Here is a 16681-nt window from a genome sequence, read left to right on the forward strand (position 1 = left end):
TTACCACCTGCTCCTTTAGATCCTGGAGATGAGTGATATCCAGAACTTCACGCTACAGCTAGCCCGTATACTCGGCAAGGTGACAACTCGTCGTCCGGCTCAGTCTTCGCTGTCGTGGATAGTCGTCCGGGATATGGTACGGGAGTTTACAGACCTCATAGAGTGCATCGAGTCTCAAGGAGGTTTTGAAGATCACGCGGTCAAACAAAGGATGCTGAACATTCGGGACGAATGGACTAAAATCTTGCGAGATGAACGAAATAATGAACAGAAACGTAGATGGAGCTCACCCCGTCAAAACCTGCTTGGAAACGAACTATATGAGGTGGAAGCGAAAGCCGGTGGGAAGGCCCAACTCACATCCGATCCAGGGGCCGAAGAACTATTAGAGACAAGAGACGCAGCGGGAGACGCGGCCCCAGAAAACGAGGTTGCGACAGAGATAATGCCGGAGACAGAAAAAGAACTCTCCCCCGTTGTCGAGAAAGAAGCGATAGCTGTCATTCAAACCGGAAAATCGGGTATTAAGACCGTACTGATGGATTCATTCCCTGGGGAGGGGATTCGTCCAGAAATTCGGGACCCGTTTGCGTGCTGGAACTGTGGGGGAAAAGACCACAAACGTCCGGTGTGCCCGAAACCTAAAAGCTCCCGTATATTTTGCTACGGTTGCGGTAGAGACCGAGTAAAGCTCAGCACCTGCCCGAATTGTCGTCTAGGGTGGTTGATTGAAGGAGGAGCTTTGGCTCCAACACGTTACCCACGTTAACTAAAGTTACTTAAAGAAAAAAATTTAAATTTTATATATCAGAGACAAAAATAGTAATTTGGACCATGTTGATAGTTTTTTTTTTTGTTTTGTTGAGATGAAAAGATTCATCATTAAAACTACCTTTCGTTTTGTCAATTTGTCCTGAATATAAAATAAAAGAAAGGCCCAAGATTTACTAGATAAACCTGAAATGCATTATTATTTTGAGTTTGTCACCCGGGTTGCAGGATACAATGGATGGAAAGCTCGGTTATTTTCTTCTTCTCTTATTGCGGAGGTGTTTATTCGAGATTTCGGTAATCAAAATCTTCGTCTTGGTTCGTTTCCTCGTTGAGTCCCCGTTCCTATCGTTTTGTTTCTTTTTGTTGTTTGTCTGTGACGTTAGTAATAACTACTGCGAGGTACAGCTGTGGCCGTGTGGTAACGAAAACAAAAAAAAATTTTCTTTTCCTTCATCAATTCATGCCAGAAGACTCACTGACCGGGTCGGTCAGCGTCTTAGAGGGGGGCAGTTGTGACGATGTTTTTTTTTGTGATCGTCACAAGAATGACGAATAAGTGCGTGAAAGGCGCAAGGGTCCCTCCCGTTTAACACCTCGGCCACACAGCGATCTCGTAAGATTGGTCGTAACGAAATTTGTTTGAATTGATTTGACGTCGCGATCGAAAATATTGTTTTGTTACATGCGACGAGATAAACCGGGAAGGAGGGAGCGAACAGGAGGGTGGCTACATCGGGAAGCGGGAAGAACGAGAACAATTTCACTGGTTCAATTCTTTCGAGAGTCAAAAGGAGGAGTGAGAAAGAAGGAGTTGACATCCTCACGACAGCGCACCTTGAGCAGGGCTCGTACTTCCATCGATTCGCTATAATGACAAGAAAACCACGGGAACAAAGCGAGGATTTAGGAGAGCTACGAAAACTTCGTTTTCCATCGTTGGCTTCGTCTCTCCGTCGCCACGCGAAGTTCATACCGGGAGAAAAACATCGAAAATCACATACTCTTGTCGTAAAAGAATGTTACCATCCCTTCTTCGATTTATAACGCATCGTGTGGGATTCCGTGTAATAGGATCCCACAAATTATCATCGAATTTAAAATGCAAATTATCACCGAAAATATTCAGTCGCAAGCTAGGGGTTCGAACGAGAAACTTCCCGCCGAATGGCTATAACTCGGGACCCTGTCTTATGCTTGCATGACATCGCGGCGAACCTGTCGATCATTTTTGGAAGTATCGAGAGCGGCAAGGGGGAATGGAAGGGAGAAGCAGTTACGCTGCCCTGTCCACGCTCGTTAGATTTTCGCTGGGTGTTCAACGGAACGGACGTAGTAAAATCAAGGAAACCGTAAGTTCTCTTCTTTCGCTTCCCGTATCTGATCAGTGGGTCAGTCGTTTTCTTGGCTATTTACTTCCGCGGTTCGTTCAGTTTATTTGAAATGAATTAGAATATTCGATCCCGAAACAATATATTCGGTCGCGGCTACGGTTGCCTCAAAGTGTGAAATTTATTCTCCCGTGGGAGATTTCGAGTTTTATCACGTGCGTTCTCGGCTCTCGTTGTACAGGCCGTAGAAAATTTCCCGGATAAAATTTCGCATCGTGGTCGTTAGCGGAAATCTCATCTTTCGTGTTTTGGTTTTTAATTGTTGAAGTTTTCGGTAATACGTGAGCGAAAAATCGTGGAACAGAGTGGAATAGAGTGAGAGTGAGAGAGAGCGTGCGGTCAAGAGTAAACGGCTCGCGAATCGACATCTTAGTCCGGCCTGGACACCGACTAGCGGGTTCCCGGTATTTTATAAAATTAATGATATGATTTTAAACATTTCGTTCACGAGTAGTCCCGGGACGAAATAAATAAGAAAAACGGGCTCGTTTTAGAGTGTAAAGGACGTAGGTCTTGACCGGTAATGTGTGTGTTGTGCGCGTGTTAGTTCCACGGTTTCTCCCTCCCGTAATAGTATTCGGTTTGATTTTTCCCGTACAAAAATATTGTTATTTTCGTAGGTTCGATTAGTTTGCGCTCGAAAGTTTCATTCTGCGTCGTTGCAATAAATTACTATTAATCAAATAAATATTGTTACACCTATTATCTGAAATTTCGTGACGTTGTTCAAATTCTTTCTTCTCGGGATAATCCCGCCCTCTTCCCGCTGAACGAAGCCGGTCAACTATCCTTTTCTCTCTCCTCGTCGAGTCGCTTTGCGACTGGCGCCCACGGGATCTTGATCATCGAAATAAATCGACGAAAGAGAGAGACAGGGACCTTTGTGGCCTTGGATAAAAGTTTTTGCATAAGAAAAATTGGTCACAGTACAATAAGGAACGCTTTATGGTTTATTGTGCCTCTGCTTATTCCATTTCCTTTCCTGCACGCTTTGCATGAGATTTTTTCAGTACAAAAATGTAATTCACAATTTTAATGATTGACAACCGATGTCCTGGATTCCTAACCGCTTGAGCCTGGATTTTTACCCTTCCTGTTAACTCAAGAGTGCTGTACGTTTTTCTTTTTACAATTTTTTCAATTTTTGATCGCTTTGATGCTGTACAAACTCTAGTCTTACCACAGCCTCTTGAATTAATGCTTTTATTCGCTTTTTTATTCGTTTTTATTTCATTATAATTTGTTAAGTGATTTGATTCGACTTTGGTGTGGTACAATGGCCCAAATGGCTAACGAATTTTGGAGATGTTCAATTGATTGATTCTTATCCTAAGTAGTTCGTTTAACCCAAGCAAATCGGATAAATTACAAAACAATCTTGAATTTAATAAAAATAAATCATAAAATCAAGTATTTATCGCCTCTATTCTCAATAAACCCAAAAATGATAGGTGGAAAGTTTGTGCTTGATCACAGGCCTCAAATGTCGCCGAATGGCGCCAATGTTCAAAGACACAGACAGGTTAGGATGTGAACCCCAGACAACGGGCTCGATACGTCGCCGAGTCTCACTAATAACCCAGGCATCTAAACAAAAAAATAGGCGAAAGAATTTTTAGGTTGCACTAGAATAGAGTGTATTTTTCTATTTGAGTCAGGTCTAGTTCTTCTAGGAGATCCGAGTTGGTTCTAGCGGTAGGGTGAACTGCCTGCCGAATGAGCCGTGCCTCGACTCTTTTACCCCGTTCCCCACTCTAAAAGCTCTCAAACGCCGAATTTCCCTATTTCGGACGTGTTCTGAGCATTCTTTTGTAACGGGCTTCTCTATTGGCTCGCTGCCCTGACTCGCGCCTTGCTATTGGCTGATCACTATTTTGCCCGATACGCCGAATTCCGCGTTTAATAATTTTCAGCTTAATATTCCATTGAAATGATCAAAACGTGATAACAATTGTTATTATTTAATTTTCTGATCCCTTTTACTTTATTATTTCATTTAATCTCGTTTCAATTGATTTTATTCGGATAATTGAAAATAGTCACGTTTGGGTTCCTATAGCCCATGAACACTTTCCCTCGCGTATGCGCCGTAAGCACGCGTCTCGCTTTAATCGAAATTATACAAATTTTCTACAAGCTTTAATCTTTTCATTAATTTTCTTTAATCGTGGCCATTTTTCTCATTAATTTAAGCCTAGTTACGCTCAAATTGATCAATAAAAAGATTGAAAACAATAAAAATGAAAGATTACAATTTTAGTTTGATTTCTCGTCAAGTGGCGCTGTTCAGAGCGTTGCCCGCCGGCTCGCTCGGGCCTTTGTGCCAGTAACCAAGATGGCCGCCGGTTGGGACGCACGCCTGTCCATCGCTCCGCGATGTTTTGAGTTCGCGTAGTATTCGAGAGTTCAAGCGGGTTAGGGCCGCTCCGCGGGCGTTACGTTTCACTTTATAGCGACGAGGTGGAGCTGCTGGCATGTGACGTCAGTCCACGACACCGCCGCGAAGTTAGCCCCAGGGACATGAGGCCTTTAATGGTATTATATACAGACACGTCAAATTTCTAAATGTGATAGTAACTTTTCCATAATCTTGAGCCTGTGCAAAGTTTTTTCACAGCAATTACCCTACTGATCGTGTTCGTTTCAGGCTCATTCGAAAGGGATTTCGAAAATAAGTCTCCAAACTACTTTTCGCTTTCCAAAACATCTCTTGAGCTCTTCAATTTTAGAAAATGACATGTCAGTTTTACCCCCACCATCGCGAATCATTTTATTCAGAGAAAAGATAGTTTCGGCGAGAGCCTCAGGCAAGCAGACGACAGAGCTGTCAATGTACTTGTCCTGAGACTCTGCCGAGTCTCTTGATAATTGAGAAAAAAAGTTTGACTAATAATATAAGGTGCTACGATAAAAAGAATAATTTTCTCCCTTAAAATCGATTTTCCAAAAAACCTTGAAACACACGTCGACTAATTCTCTGACCTCTACAAAATACAGTTGATTCCGTTTGAATGGGAAGAATAGTTTTCATGGTAAGTAGTAAGGCTATACCAGTTCTGGACCAAATGGTGGCGAGGGGGGAGCGGTGTGCGGGGGAGCCCCTCGCTATGCTTTAGAGCCTACTACCCGGTGAGGGGGGAGCGGTATACGGGTATACGGGGAAGGGCCGGGTGTGCGGCAGAGGGAGGGGGGGGCAGCGAAGTGTCAGGAGAGGGAGAGAGAGGTGAGTATGAGAGAGATCGAATGAACGGAAGAAAAATTGTGTGTGTGTGTGTGTGTGTGTGTGTGTGTGTGTGTGTGTGTGTGTGTGTGTGTGTGTGTGTGTGTGTGTGTGTGTGTGTGTGTGTGTGTGTGTGTGTGTGTGTGTGTGTGTGTGTGTGTGTGTGTGTGTGTGTGTGTGTGTGTGTGTGTGTGTGTGTGTGTGTGTGTGTGTGTGTGTGTGTGTGTGTGTGTGTGTGTGTGTGTGTGTGTGTGTGTGTGTGTGTGTGTGTGTGTGTGTGTGTGTGTGTGTGTGTGTGATGGTAACTTGTGTGTGAGGGCATACGTCATCGGTGCTGCAGCCACGCGAAATTTTGATGCCGCTGCGAATACCTTGGCTATGCTAACACTCAAGGTCAATGGCACGATGACGTACTCCCCTGCCTGCTTAGAGACAGTGGTCGTGCACGGTGAGCGCAAGGTATCGCATCTCAAGAGAGAGCGAGCGAGAGCGTATACGTTAACGCATATGCTAGCACGAGAGCCAGTAAGAGGGGGTGGGGCTCAAAAGTTAGAAGGCCTAGAATAGCGAACAGGCATTCTGTATATCTATATATGCATATATAGATATACAGAATGCCTGTTCGCTATTTTAGGCGTTCGAACTTTTGAGCCCCACCCGTAAGAGGGTGTACGTCGTCGAGATTGCAACCACGTGCAGTTTTGATGAAGCTGCGAATACCTCAAGCTCTCGCGAGGCATCGCTCCTCGCGAACGGTCTTATCTAAGCGTGAGAGCGAGCGAGAGGCTATACGCACGTGTGAATCCTTTGCCCCATATACGAGGGCGGCTGCACCGAGCCGAGGTGTTAGCTGTTTTTACACTCCTCCTGTCCGTCTTTTACCCCTGCAATGATATGCTCATCATAAGCACGTATTTGCATAAACGTCTTAGACTCTTCTCCAATCAGTCTTCAATCGAAACGTGCGCGAGCATCTCGTCCCGGTCACACTTATATTCTGTCCCTCTACAAGTTTTTTCTTTTTTTGCTTCAAAATGTATCCATGTTACCGCTATTATGAATTTCTGTGTCGTTCATTTACGTGCCGCGTCATACGGTTGTTGAGCGTTGCGTCCCTGTACGTGCGTACCGACGCTCTAGAACAATTGTATCTCCACGTGGTGGATTTAATGTATAGCGAGTTTATAGATAGGAGGTTGGGCCAGCCCATCCAAAGCGAGGAGGCGACGCCGGGCGTGAGCTGTGTGGTGGTGCTGCGGGGCTCGCGTATTACGTACCGTGGGGAAATCGTGTACCGTGATAGCGGTGATTATGTCGAGGTATATCTGGTGGATCATGGTGACAGTGAATTTTACGATCTAAACTGTCTCTACCACCACTCACCGGCATTAGAGGCGATACCAGCGCTCGTGATAGAGTGCTCCCTCCACAGCCTCGCCTACTTAGAGGCTTTTCATTATGCCATCCATGAGATGGAAGCGCTGTGCGCGGGGCCTCTTACGGCTATCGTCATGAGCCCTCCTACACGACACCCCCTGAGCATCCAGCTGTTTGCTGAGGACGGCCGGGATCTCGGGGGTGTACTCGTGAACGAGCTGCCAGTACCCGACGGCTATCACGGCTACGACGAAGGGGCCGAAGACGTGTGTGTGTGTGTGTGTGTGTGTGTGTGTGTGTGTGCGCGCGCGCGCGCGCGTGTGTGTGTAAAAACTATGGTGCGCGAGACAACGTCGTGGAGCAGAGATTGGATCGGGAGAGAGAGAGAGAACCACACGCGTCCCCCTGGTGAGTTTTTAAATATAAATTTTTATTTTTTTTTTTTTAAATTGAATATATACAGGGTGTCCCATTTTAATCTTACACCTGACTTTTCGCGGAAAATATTGCTCGGATTAAATATTGTGTGGAACAAAACTTTTAGGGGTTGAAGGGGGACGTTTGATAAAAATTGGTTTGTGGATACAAAATTCAAAATGGCGGCGCTAGAATGGCCGACATGTTTTTTTCGAATGGAAACATAACTTTTTTTCATCACCAACAAATTTTTCAGCGCAAAACCAACAACTTTTGTTGGAAAAATTTTTGGATTAAGTTCATATTTTTTAAGTGAGAACATCATTTTCAACTATTTTAGAGGTATCCAGGATGTACCGCGAAGAGATCTTTAACGTACCAAGTGCAAGTGCGTTTGCGTGTGAGGAGCATATCAACGATTTCGTTGGGACTGAAATCAGCCATTGTTGCTAATTTTCAGAATTTTCCTCTAATTTAAGAACTTTTAAAAATTTCGAGAATCAAGAATTTTTCTCTGATTTCAGAACCTTTATAAATTTTCGATTTCGTCTCTTGCTAATGGCTGCGGAGTCAGAAGATAAACGTTTCAATCAATTTTTCATCCGTGGGCGATCACAATGACTTCTAAAATAAAAAATTCTTCTCTGATTTAAAACTCTAAAGTAAGAGAACTACGCAAAGTCAGAATACGTCAGTACTACCAATGATGTTTTCTTTAATCTCTTACAAAGTGAACTTACCTTTAATCGTAAGCGAGGCTTACGCTTAAAGATAAGTACACGCAAGCGAGGCTTACGCTTGAAGATAAGTTCACGTAAGTGAGACTTACGCCTACTTTTGAGTTGTAAATCAGAGAAGAATTTTTTATTTTAGAAGTCATTGTGATCGCCCACGAATAAAAAATTAATTGAAACGTTTATCTTCTGACTCCGCAGCCATTAGCAAGAGACGAAATCGAAAATTTGTAAAGGTTCTGAAATCAGAGAAAAATTCTTGATTCTCGAAATTTTTAAAAGTTCTTAAATTAGAGGAAAATTCTGAAAATTAGCAACAATGGCTGATTTCAGTCCCAACGAAATCGTTGATATGCTCCTTATTTTAGGGAGGTGTCGGGGCAATTACTTCCGAGCTGAAAATTTGTATCGACGTGAATATCCTGATCGTCGTCACCCATCACGGCAGACAATCCGAACCCTTGAGGAGCGAGCGAGGGCAGGTCTGATGATCCGCCACTGTCGACATTTCCCAAACGTCAATAATTTTGGTGGATTGCATGAAGCCCGAAACATGGCTATTTTAGCCATGATAGCAATTGATCCTCATTTGAGTGCCAAAGTGATCTTGGAACGACTGGGGTTTCCCAAATCGACAGTGCACCGTGTATTGAGAGGTGCGAAACTTCACCCGTATCGACTACAATTCCACCAAGACACTCCTAATCCAGATCCGTTGCGAAGGGTGGCGTTTTGTCGGTGGGCGTTGAGACAAATCGAGCGATCCAGGGACTTTTTTCGATACGTTGTGTTCAGTGATGAATCCACTTTCAACAACCGTGGTCAAGTGAACCGATGGAACTTTCGGTATTGGTCTGATCAGAATCCACATTGGTTGAGACAGATCGATCACCAACATCGATGGAGTTTGAACGTATGGTGTGGTATTGTGAACGGGCAATTAATAGGTCCCCATTTTTTCGAAGGAAATGTGAACTTCGTCCATTACCTTGATTTTCTACAAAATGAACTGCCTCTTTTGCTAGAAGATCTGGATTTAGAAACACGTCAACAGATGTGGTTTCAGCAAGATGGTGCACCCGCTCACTGGACTCACGTTGTTCGAAATCATCTGGATACAACATTTGGTCAACGGTGGATTGGTCAAGACGGTCCTGTAAATTGGCCTCCAAGGTCACCAGATCTTACGTCTCCTGATTTTTTTTTGTGGGGGTACTTAAAAGACGCTGTCTACCGTCAAGCTCCAACAACACGAGAGAACATGAAGGAGCGGATAAGAGCTGCCTGCCGTGCGATCCCGAGAGATGTTCTCCTACGCACAGTTGATGGTTTTGAGAGAAGAGTTCAGGCATGTTTAAACATGAATGGAGGGATCTTTGAACATCTCTAGGGAGGGATCAGAGTACATTCACAAGGAGGGTTTGGAGTCCGAAAATACTGCGGTAGTGACGAACCGCAGAGACCTAATTCTTGTGAGCTCGTACCTATGGGCATAAAGGCATTGCATTCCCCTCTTTTTAAAAAAAGTTGAAAAATAAAATGAAAATAAAAAACACACACACATGCACCGCCACGTATGCACGCATATGCAGACGCACACGCAAACGCACTTGCACTTGGTACGTTAAAGATCTCTTCGCGGTGCATCCTGGATACCTCTAAAATAGTTAAAAATGATGTTCTCACTTAAAAAATATGAACTTAACCCTACACCTCATGTGCCTTTTTTCATATCCTCAACCTCATGGCCGGGGTTTGACCGCACCCCACTCTTTTTCTGCTTATAAATCCGGTCCTACGATACTAAACTGACTTTATCCTACACCATTTTCTTCGTTTTTTTATAACGAAAAGAATGATGTACGATAAAACTAATTTCAATTGAATTTATATATAAAAAAATCCGTCGATAATCAGTCGATAATGTCGCTTGTTAGGATGGGAGCGTAGTTTGAAGTTCGCGTGGGGTGTGCTCACACCCCAGTCATACGTTCTAGGGTTAATCAAAAAATTTTTCCAACAAAAGTTGTTGGTTTTGCGCTGAAAAATTTTTTGGTGATGAAAAAAAGTTATGTTTCCATTCGAAAAAAACATGTCGGCCATTCTAGCATCGCCATTTTGAATTTTGTATCCACAAACCAATTTTTATCAAACGTCCCCCTTCAACCCCTAAAAGTTTTGTTCCACACAATATTTGATCCGAGCAATATTTTCCGAGAAAAGTCAGGTGCAAGATTAAAATGGGACACCCTGTATAGTAATAGAATCGCGCTCGGCGCTAGCCATGTAAACTCACATTGGGTTATCTCAGCAACTATATGAGCTATTTCAACATATTTTTTTTTCATTCCGGGGTAGCTGGACCTGCGGAAACTGATTCTGCACTCAGAATTCGTAGAAAATGACTTCGGGAGCATCGACGGAAGTCGTTTTTGTTATCTAGATTTAAATACGGAAGGGAGAAACTTTTTTCCTAGATGGAAGGAAAAAGGATTTCTCAGAGTTTTTGAGTTCAATCCAGCATCCCAGATTATAAATTGTTTCAACTCGGGGCGTTTGTCCGTAACAAAGCGTGAGAGTAGATTTTAACGTTGCACATGGCTCGTAGAGATAATTTTTTGCTGCTCGGGCCATCTTTGAATATGATGAGAAAAGTGCGTTTTTGGGAAAAACTTGGAGAGAAGGGATGAGTGTGAAAATGCAACATCAAATTTGGGACGAGAGTTTTTTCCCGAGCCCAGTCATTTATGCTTGAGAGTTCGCTCCCTTCGATTACTTTTTCTCGTTTGAAGAAAAAGAAAACAATGTCGCAAAACGAATCCGTGGTTACGGTGAGTGAATGTGATTCAACACATCACGTATACGAAAAAGTGTGGTGTACATTCACTGAAGAAGAAAAACAGAATTTGAGTGAAAACTCGAGAGTGTGCATTGTCTCGGTATATTACCGCACCGAACGTGCCAAAAAATTGTGTGGTATCTGTGTTCTCGGGGTAGGAGGTGAAATGTTCAAGAAGCTAATAACGGTGCGAAAGCATAGAACAGAGTGTTGGAATACTGCATCTGCAACGAGTTGTCAGGACTGTAGGACTCGTCTCTACGAGTTGGTGACGTAGAATGTCTGTCCAGACTGTGATCTAGATTGAGTAAGTACCTCATCAATGAGAAAGATTTTACATAAATTTGAAATTCTTATTGAAGCTTTTACTTTGATGTGTTACAGAACCAACATCAATCAGAAAGCAGGCATTATGGATAAAACGCAAATGCACTTTTTATAGAATTCGTTTTTTTGTAAAATATACGATAAATTCAATCTAGATGAGTAAATTCGATTTCATCCTAAACCACCCATCTCGCACACTCAGCAACTATCTGATATCTCTCTCTCGCTCTCTCCTTCGGCGATGAGAAACCAATGGTATTCCAAATTAACTGAATGTCACACATATACACAATTTTTCTTACGTTCATTCTATCTCTCTCATACTCACCATCGGCTCTATCTCTCCTTCTTTTTTCAAAGGGCTGCGTGAAGGCGCTAGACACACACAATAATTTTTTACAGAAGTCATTCCATCTCTCTCATACTCGTCAATTGCTGTTCATTCCATGTCTCTCAGCTCTCTCTTGAGCTGCAGACCCTTCGTTGTGCCCCTCTTCCTTATCTGCATACGACCCTACGCATTCCTCAGTTTGGAGAAGACGTGGGACACAAAAATTTTGAAAGAAGTAATTACATCTCTCTCATACTCACCATCAGCTCTATCTCTTTTTCTTTTTTCAAAAGACACAATAATTCCATCTCTCTCATCAATTGCTCTCTCTCCCCTCTCCCTCATGGTATTCTAAACTAAATATTTTCATCTCAACACACACACACACACACACACACACACACACACACACACACACACACACACACACACACGCGCGCGCGCGCGCGCGCGCGCGCACACAATTTTTCTTCGGTTCATTCCATCTCTCTCACACTCTCTCTTCCCCGTATACCGCTCCCCCCTCACCGGGTAGTAGGCTCTAAAGCATAGCAAGGGGCTCCCCCCCACACCGCTCCCCCCGTGCCGCCATTTGGTCCAGAACTGGTATAGCCTTACTACTATGGTACAAAATAAAATTTTCGAATTCAGAGTTGTTCACCCCTTAAATACCCTTACCCCTTAAAAGTCTGCAGTGCGTTTTTCATGATTAATCAATGAAAATATTTTAGCGTGGGTTTCATTCGAATACATCAAGCGCTTCTATGCAAAACTGAGAAACCACCCCGTGATGTGCTCATCTTCGAGGCACATCATCAGAAAATACGTGTCTCTCAATTTTCGATGGGCTACGACATGTATAAATTAGATCAAAATCAAAGAGGTCGACTCACTTAGGTTTCTTTATTACCTATTCACATTTTTATTGGGTTAGTTGTTTCTCATCCAGAATAAATTTAAAATTATGTGCCAACGTTGTTAAAATGTATTTAAGAAACGTTTCTAGATTCTTCACGATTTTCGTGATACCATCTGGAAACAAGAGACCATTAATGTACTTGTTCGATTTCTTTCCCCGCTTTTATAAATTTGCATTTTTTGAATTACTATAAATCCTTGAGTGTGGCTCATAATTTTGTTCATTAGTTTCATATTTTTAGTCGGGATGAATCAAATTATATCTTAATAAATAAAATTAATGTGAAGTTATCTTTCACTTACTTGAATTACTTCTGGAATTTCGGGATTAGTCATCAATTGTGCTTGATTAATTGATATTGTGGATGAATTTGTTGTGTCATAAATTTGCATTGAATGTGTTTCTTGCAGTTGTTGGTGACCAGATGTTTTTGACCTTCGCCGATTCCGTATGGTACTGTAATTTTCAGGACCCTGTAATGATATATTTTTTGCATCAATAATAATATGATTCCATCCATAAAAAAAAACTTGGAAATCGATGCCTCATTCTTCTTATTTGATTCGAACAGCTAAATCAATTGAAAAAAATTCCATCTAATTTACGTGCAGCATTAAAATTTATTATATCAATTCGAGGCCAAGTATTTTCTAATGAATTGAAAAAAGTTACCACTTGAGTTACGTGCAGCACTAAAATTTATGATATCAATCAGTGGACAAGTATTTTATTAGTAACTCCAAATTTTGACATTATTAAATTGTTCTAAGAAGCTTTTAAATCCAAAAAAAATCACATGAAAGCTAGTCATTCGTTACTCTATGGTAGCAAAGACTTATAAGAAAATCGATTTTTCTCAGACTTTCAGGATCCTTGGTATTATTCACAAAATTCAACGTCGATTGGATCGATACAAATTATGTTTAAATAAGTGTTAAAAGTACTTGTCCGGCCCATCACTTTCCGTTTAATTTGTTTATCCAAATAAAAATCAGGGCTTGTCTAGAACTGATGGTTCACAAGTCACAAGTATTCATGCAGAGGGAATTGAGAGAATTATCTTCAAGTAATTTTTACTTAGTTGCACTAATTCAATAAAAAACGGAAACAAATTATTCCGCAATATACGAGGGATTTTATTCTGCATCGATAAATGAAACAAATTGTACATAATATATATGTTCAAGCTTCCAAAATAACTCTCCAGTTTATATTCAATGATGTCAATTTTTACTTCCTACTTATTCTTCCAGCGAACGAATTCCATACGGAATAAGAACTAACCTATACTATTATTAAAAGCATTAAACTAATAATGAATCGCATTTCAACAAATTTTTAACCAGATTCTGCCATACAATTTCGTTTTTTTATGATTGATTTTTTATTGAATGAATAGTGATGGGCCGGACAAGTACTTTTAACACTTATTTAAACATAATTTGTATCGATCCAATCGACGTTGAATTTTGTGAATAATACCAAGGATCCTGAAAGTCTGAGAAAAATCGATTTTCTTATAAGTCTTTGCTACCATAGAGTAACGAATGACTAGCTTTCATGTGATTTTTTTTGGATTTAAAAGCTTCTTAGAACAATTTAATAATGTCAAAATTTGGAGTTACTAATAAAATACTTGTCCACTGATTGATATCATAAATTTTAGTGCTGCACGTAACTCAAGTGGTAACTTTTTTCAATTCATTAGAAAATACTTGGCCTCGAATTGATATAATAAATTTTAATGCTGCACGTAAATTAGATGGAATTTTTTTCAATTGATTTAGCTGTTCGAATCAAATAAGAAGAATGAGGCATCGATTTCCAAGTTTTTTTTTATGGATGGAATTATCAGCAAACACGATACCATCAATGTACTTGTCCCAACCTTTTTTTCCCTAGGGGAAGTTTATGGTTTGATATCACGTCTTTTTTCTCGAAAGTTCCTTATTTATGTTTTAATGAATATATAATTTTAATTTAAATTGCTATGAATTATTTACGATTTACTGCTTATAACGTTGGTTTCCACGAAAAACGACCTATTTTTCGTCAAAATTGTGCTACTTTGGCGATTTTTTTCCTTGTATTCTAATATGTTTTGTCAATTAAGAACCAAAGAGCATGGTGGAAAGCGGGTTGGAGGCCGAGATATAATTTTCGGCTTATAACGTTGGTTTTCACGAAAAAAGACCTATTTTTCGTCAAAATTGTACTGGAAATATTTCGTCACAGGTCTGTTGTTGGACTTCAGCGATTTTTTTCCTTGTACTCTAATATGTTTTGTCAATTAGGAACCCAAGAGCACGGTGGAAAGCGGGGTGGAGGCCGAGATATGATTTTGGCTTGTAACATCTGATTCGTTGAAAAAAGACTGATACCGCACAATCAGTATACTAGTGAAGAACATTATACACTAATGCTGTAGGATTGTAATATATTTGATATTTTCTTACGGTTCGAAATCATTTTTGTTGTGTGATTTAAGAAGTTTTGTTTACATTTTTTGTGGTATAATGCGAAAACGAGCGATCATCAATGTAATTGTCCAAATTTTTTTTTCTCCGAGAAAGGATTTTTACGGCTTGATATCAAATCTTTTTTCTGTGGTAGTTCTAAACCACAAAAAATATTCTTAAATAAGATTTTCTCAAGTTCTCCAATGTTTCTATTGTGATATTTAAAAATAATTCTCCTTTCTCCAATGATTTTCTTTAAGTTTTGTACAATTTATAACAGTTTGATATTCTTCGAATGTTTGAAGTGATATCCTCAATTTTTCAACCATTTCGAACGTGTCTATAATTTTGTGGGATTAAAATCATATTCCGTAAGGTTTTTCAATATTTTGTATCATTGTGGAATTTTCCCCCTTCATTTATAAATTTTGTTTTCATCTGTTTTGATGAAATCATTGTGAATAAAGAAAACATGAAGATTTTTCAATGAAACGAATTTTTGGATTGATTTTCCTTCAAATTTGACAGAAGGAGAAAGAAAAAAATATATATAATGTTCACCAAGTCCACCAGAATTCGCAATTTTCACATATGTTTAATGAATTCTAATGCTAGTTATTTTTATTTCATTAAAAAACGTGCTTCCAAGGACTTTTTGAAGCAATCTTTTCCATTCGTATTATCATTCCCAGAGATAGAAAGTTGACGCACCTACGTCGATGCACAAAATTTTCAAACTCTGCATGTAGCCACCAAGGTTCAACCGGACAAAAGAAAAAGTATGAAGTGCGTCAAGACCAACAGAATTGCTTACTTTTTAATATGAGCATTGCATTTTGAAAACATAACTTCTTATGCCATTCATAAACAGGCCATCGCTGACTTTTTGTATCATTCATCATTATTTTTTATTATTGATTATTATTTATAATCCATTTCCAAATCCTATAATTCATGTATAATTTTTATTATTTGTAGATATCCATATTCCATAATCAAAAAAAGGAAGTACTAATACCTGGCATGCATGTCAATACACAGAATTTTCCAAATTTGCAAGTATTTGCTGCGATTTATTCATCTAAATTTTGGTACAGACAGAAAAAATTACCACCGATTCATAAAATTTATTATGCCAAATCTAAAAGGAAAAAAGACAGCGCACTTGAAAGTGAACAGAACGCATAATTGTTTCATGTATCTCATTCATATATTACAGTTGGAACCAAAAAGTGAAAAGATTGGCACACCTACCGCTTCGCAGGAATATCAAAGTTCATAGGTATTCGCTGCGTACCAGTAATACAAACTTTGGTGCTATGGGGCAAAAAACTTTAAAATTACCCGAACCACATTTTTGAAACTTATTATGGCATATTCAATAAATAAAGTGACAGATACGCTGCATGTTGAAGTAAATCAAATAGTGTAAAAAGTGACAGACAGATACGCTGCATGTTGAAGTAAATCAAATAGTGTAATTTAGTATGTCTCCATGGTTATACACAGACAAAATATTTGATCACATCCAGAAATGATCAGGCGTAGACTCACACACATGAATTTTTTAATCCATAATGTCAATCGTAAACATGGTCTGGAAATACTCAATATACGTGTCGCTTCATCATGTTGTCAAACTTAAGATGTGTTCATTGCATTTGGAAGATACAAATTTTGATATCACGAAAAATAAGTAACCAATGACTTATTGAAATGAATTTCCAAATTCATCATGCAACAATTCAAGTGAATATCTATGTATTTACATGGCCCAAAGATTTTTTAAAACTCGTGTTTGTAAACAAGCAATCATGAAAACTTTTTGTTATGAATTTTCCAATTTATTGACATCAATATGAGGAAATAGAAATACGAATGTCACTCGAATTGTCT

General features: G+C 40.0%; 1 protein-coding gene across 3 annotated transcripts in view; it reads right to left on the reverse strand.

The window, feature by feature from the left end:
- inaD (inactivation no afterpotential D) overlaps positions 1-16681 on the reverse strand; it is a 2962486-nt gene that overhangs the window by 2293115 nt on the left and 652690 nt on the right. For all 3 annotated transcript variants that reach the window (XM_043429353.1, XM_043429354.1, XM_043429355.1), the window contains one exon: positions 12629-12799. In XM_043429353.1, the coding sequence (XP_043285288.1) occupies positions 12629-12799 (171 nt within the window). The remainder of the gene's footprint in view (positions 1-12628; positions 12800-16681) is intronic.

This window comes from Venturia canescens, chromosome 9, assembly GCF_019457755.1.
Source record: "Venturia canescens isolate UGA chromosome 9, ASM1945775v1, whole genome shotgun sequence".
Taxonomy (NCBI): Eukaryota; Metazoa; Arthropoda; class Insecta; order Hymenoptera; family Ichneumonidae; genus Venturia; species Venturia canescens.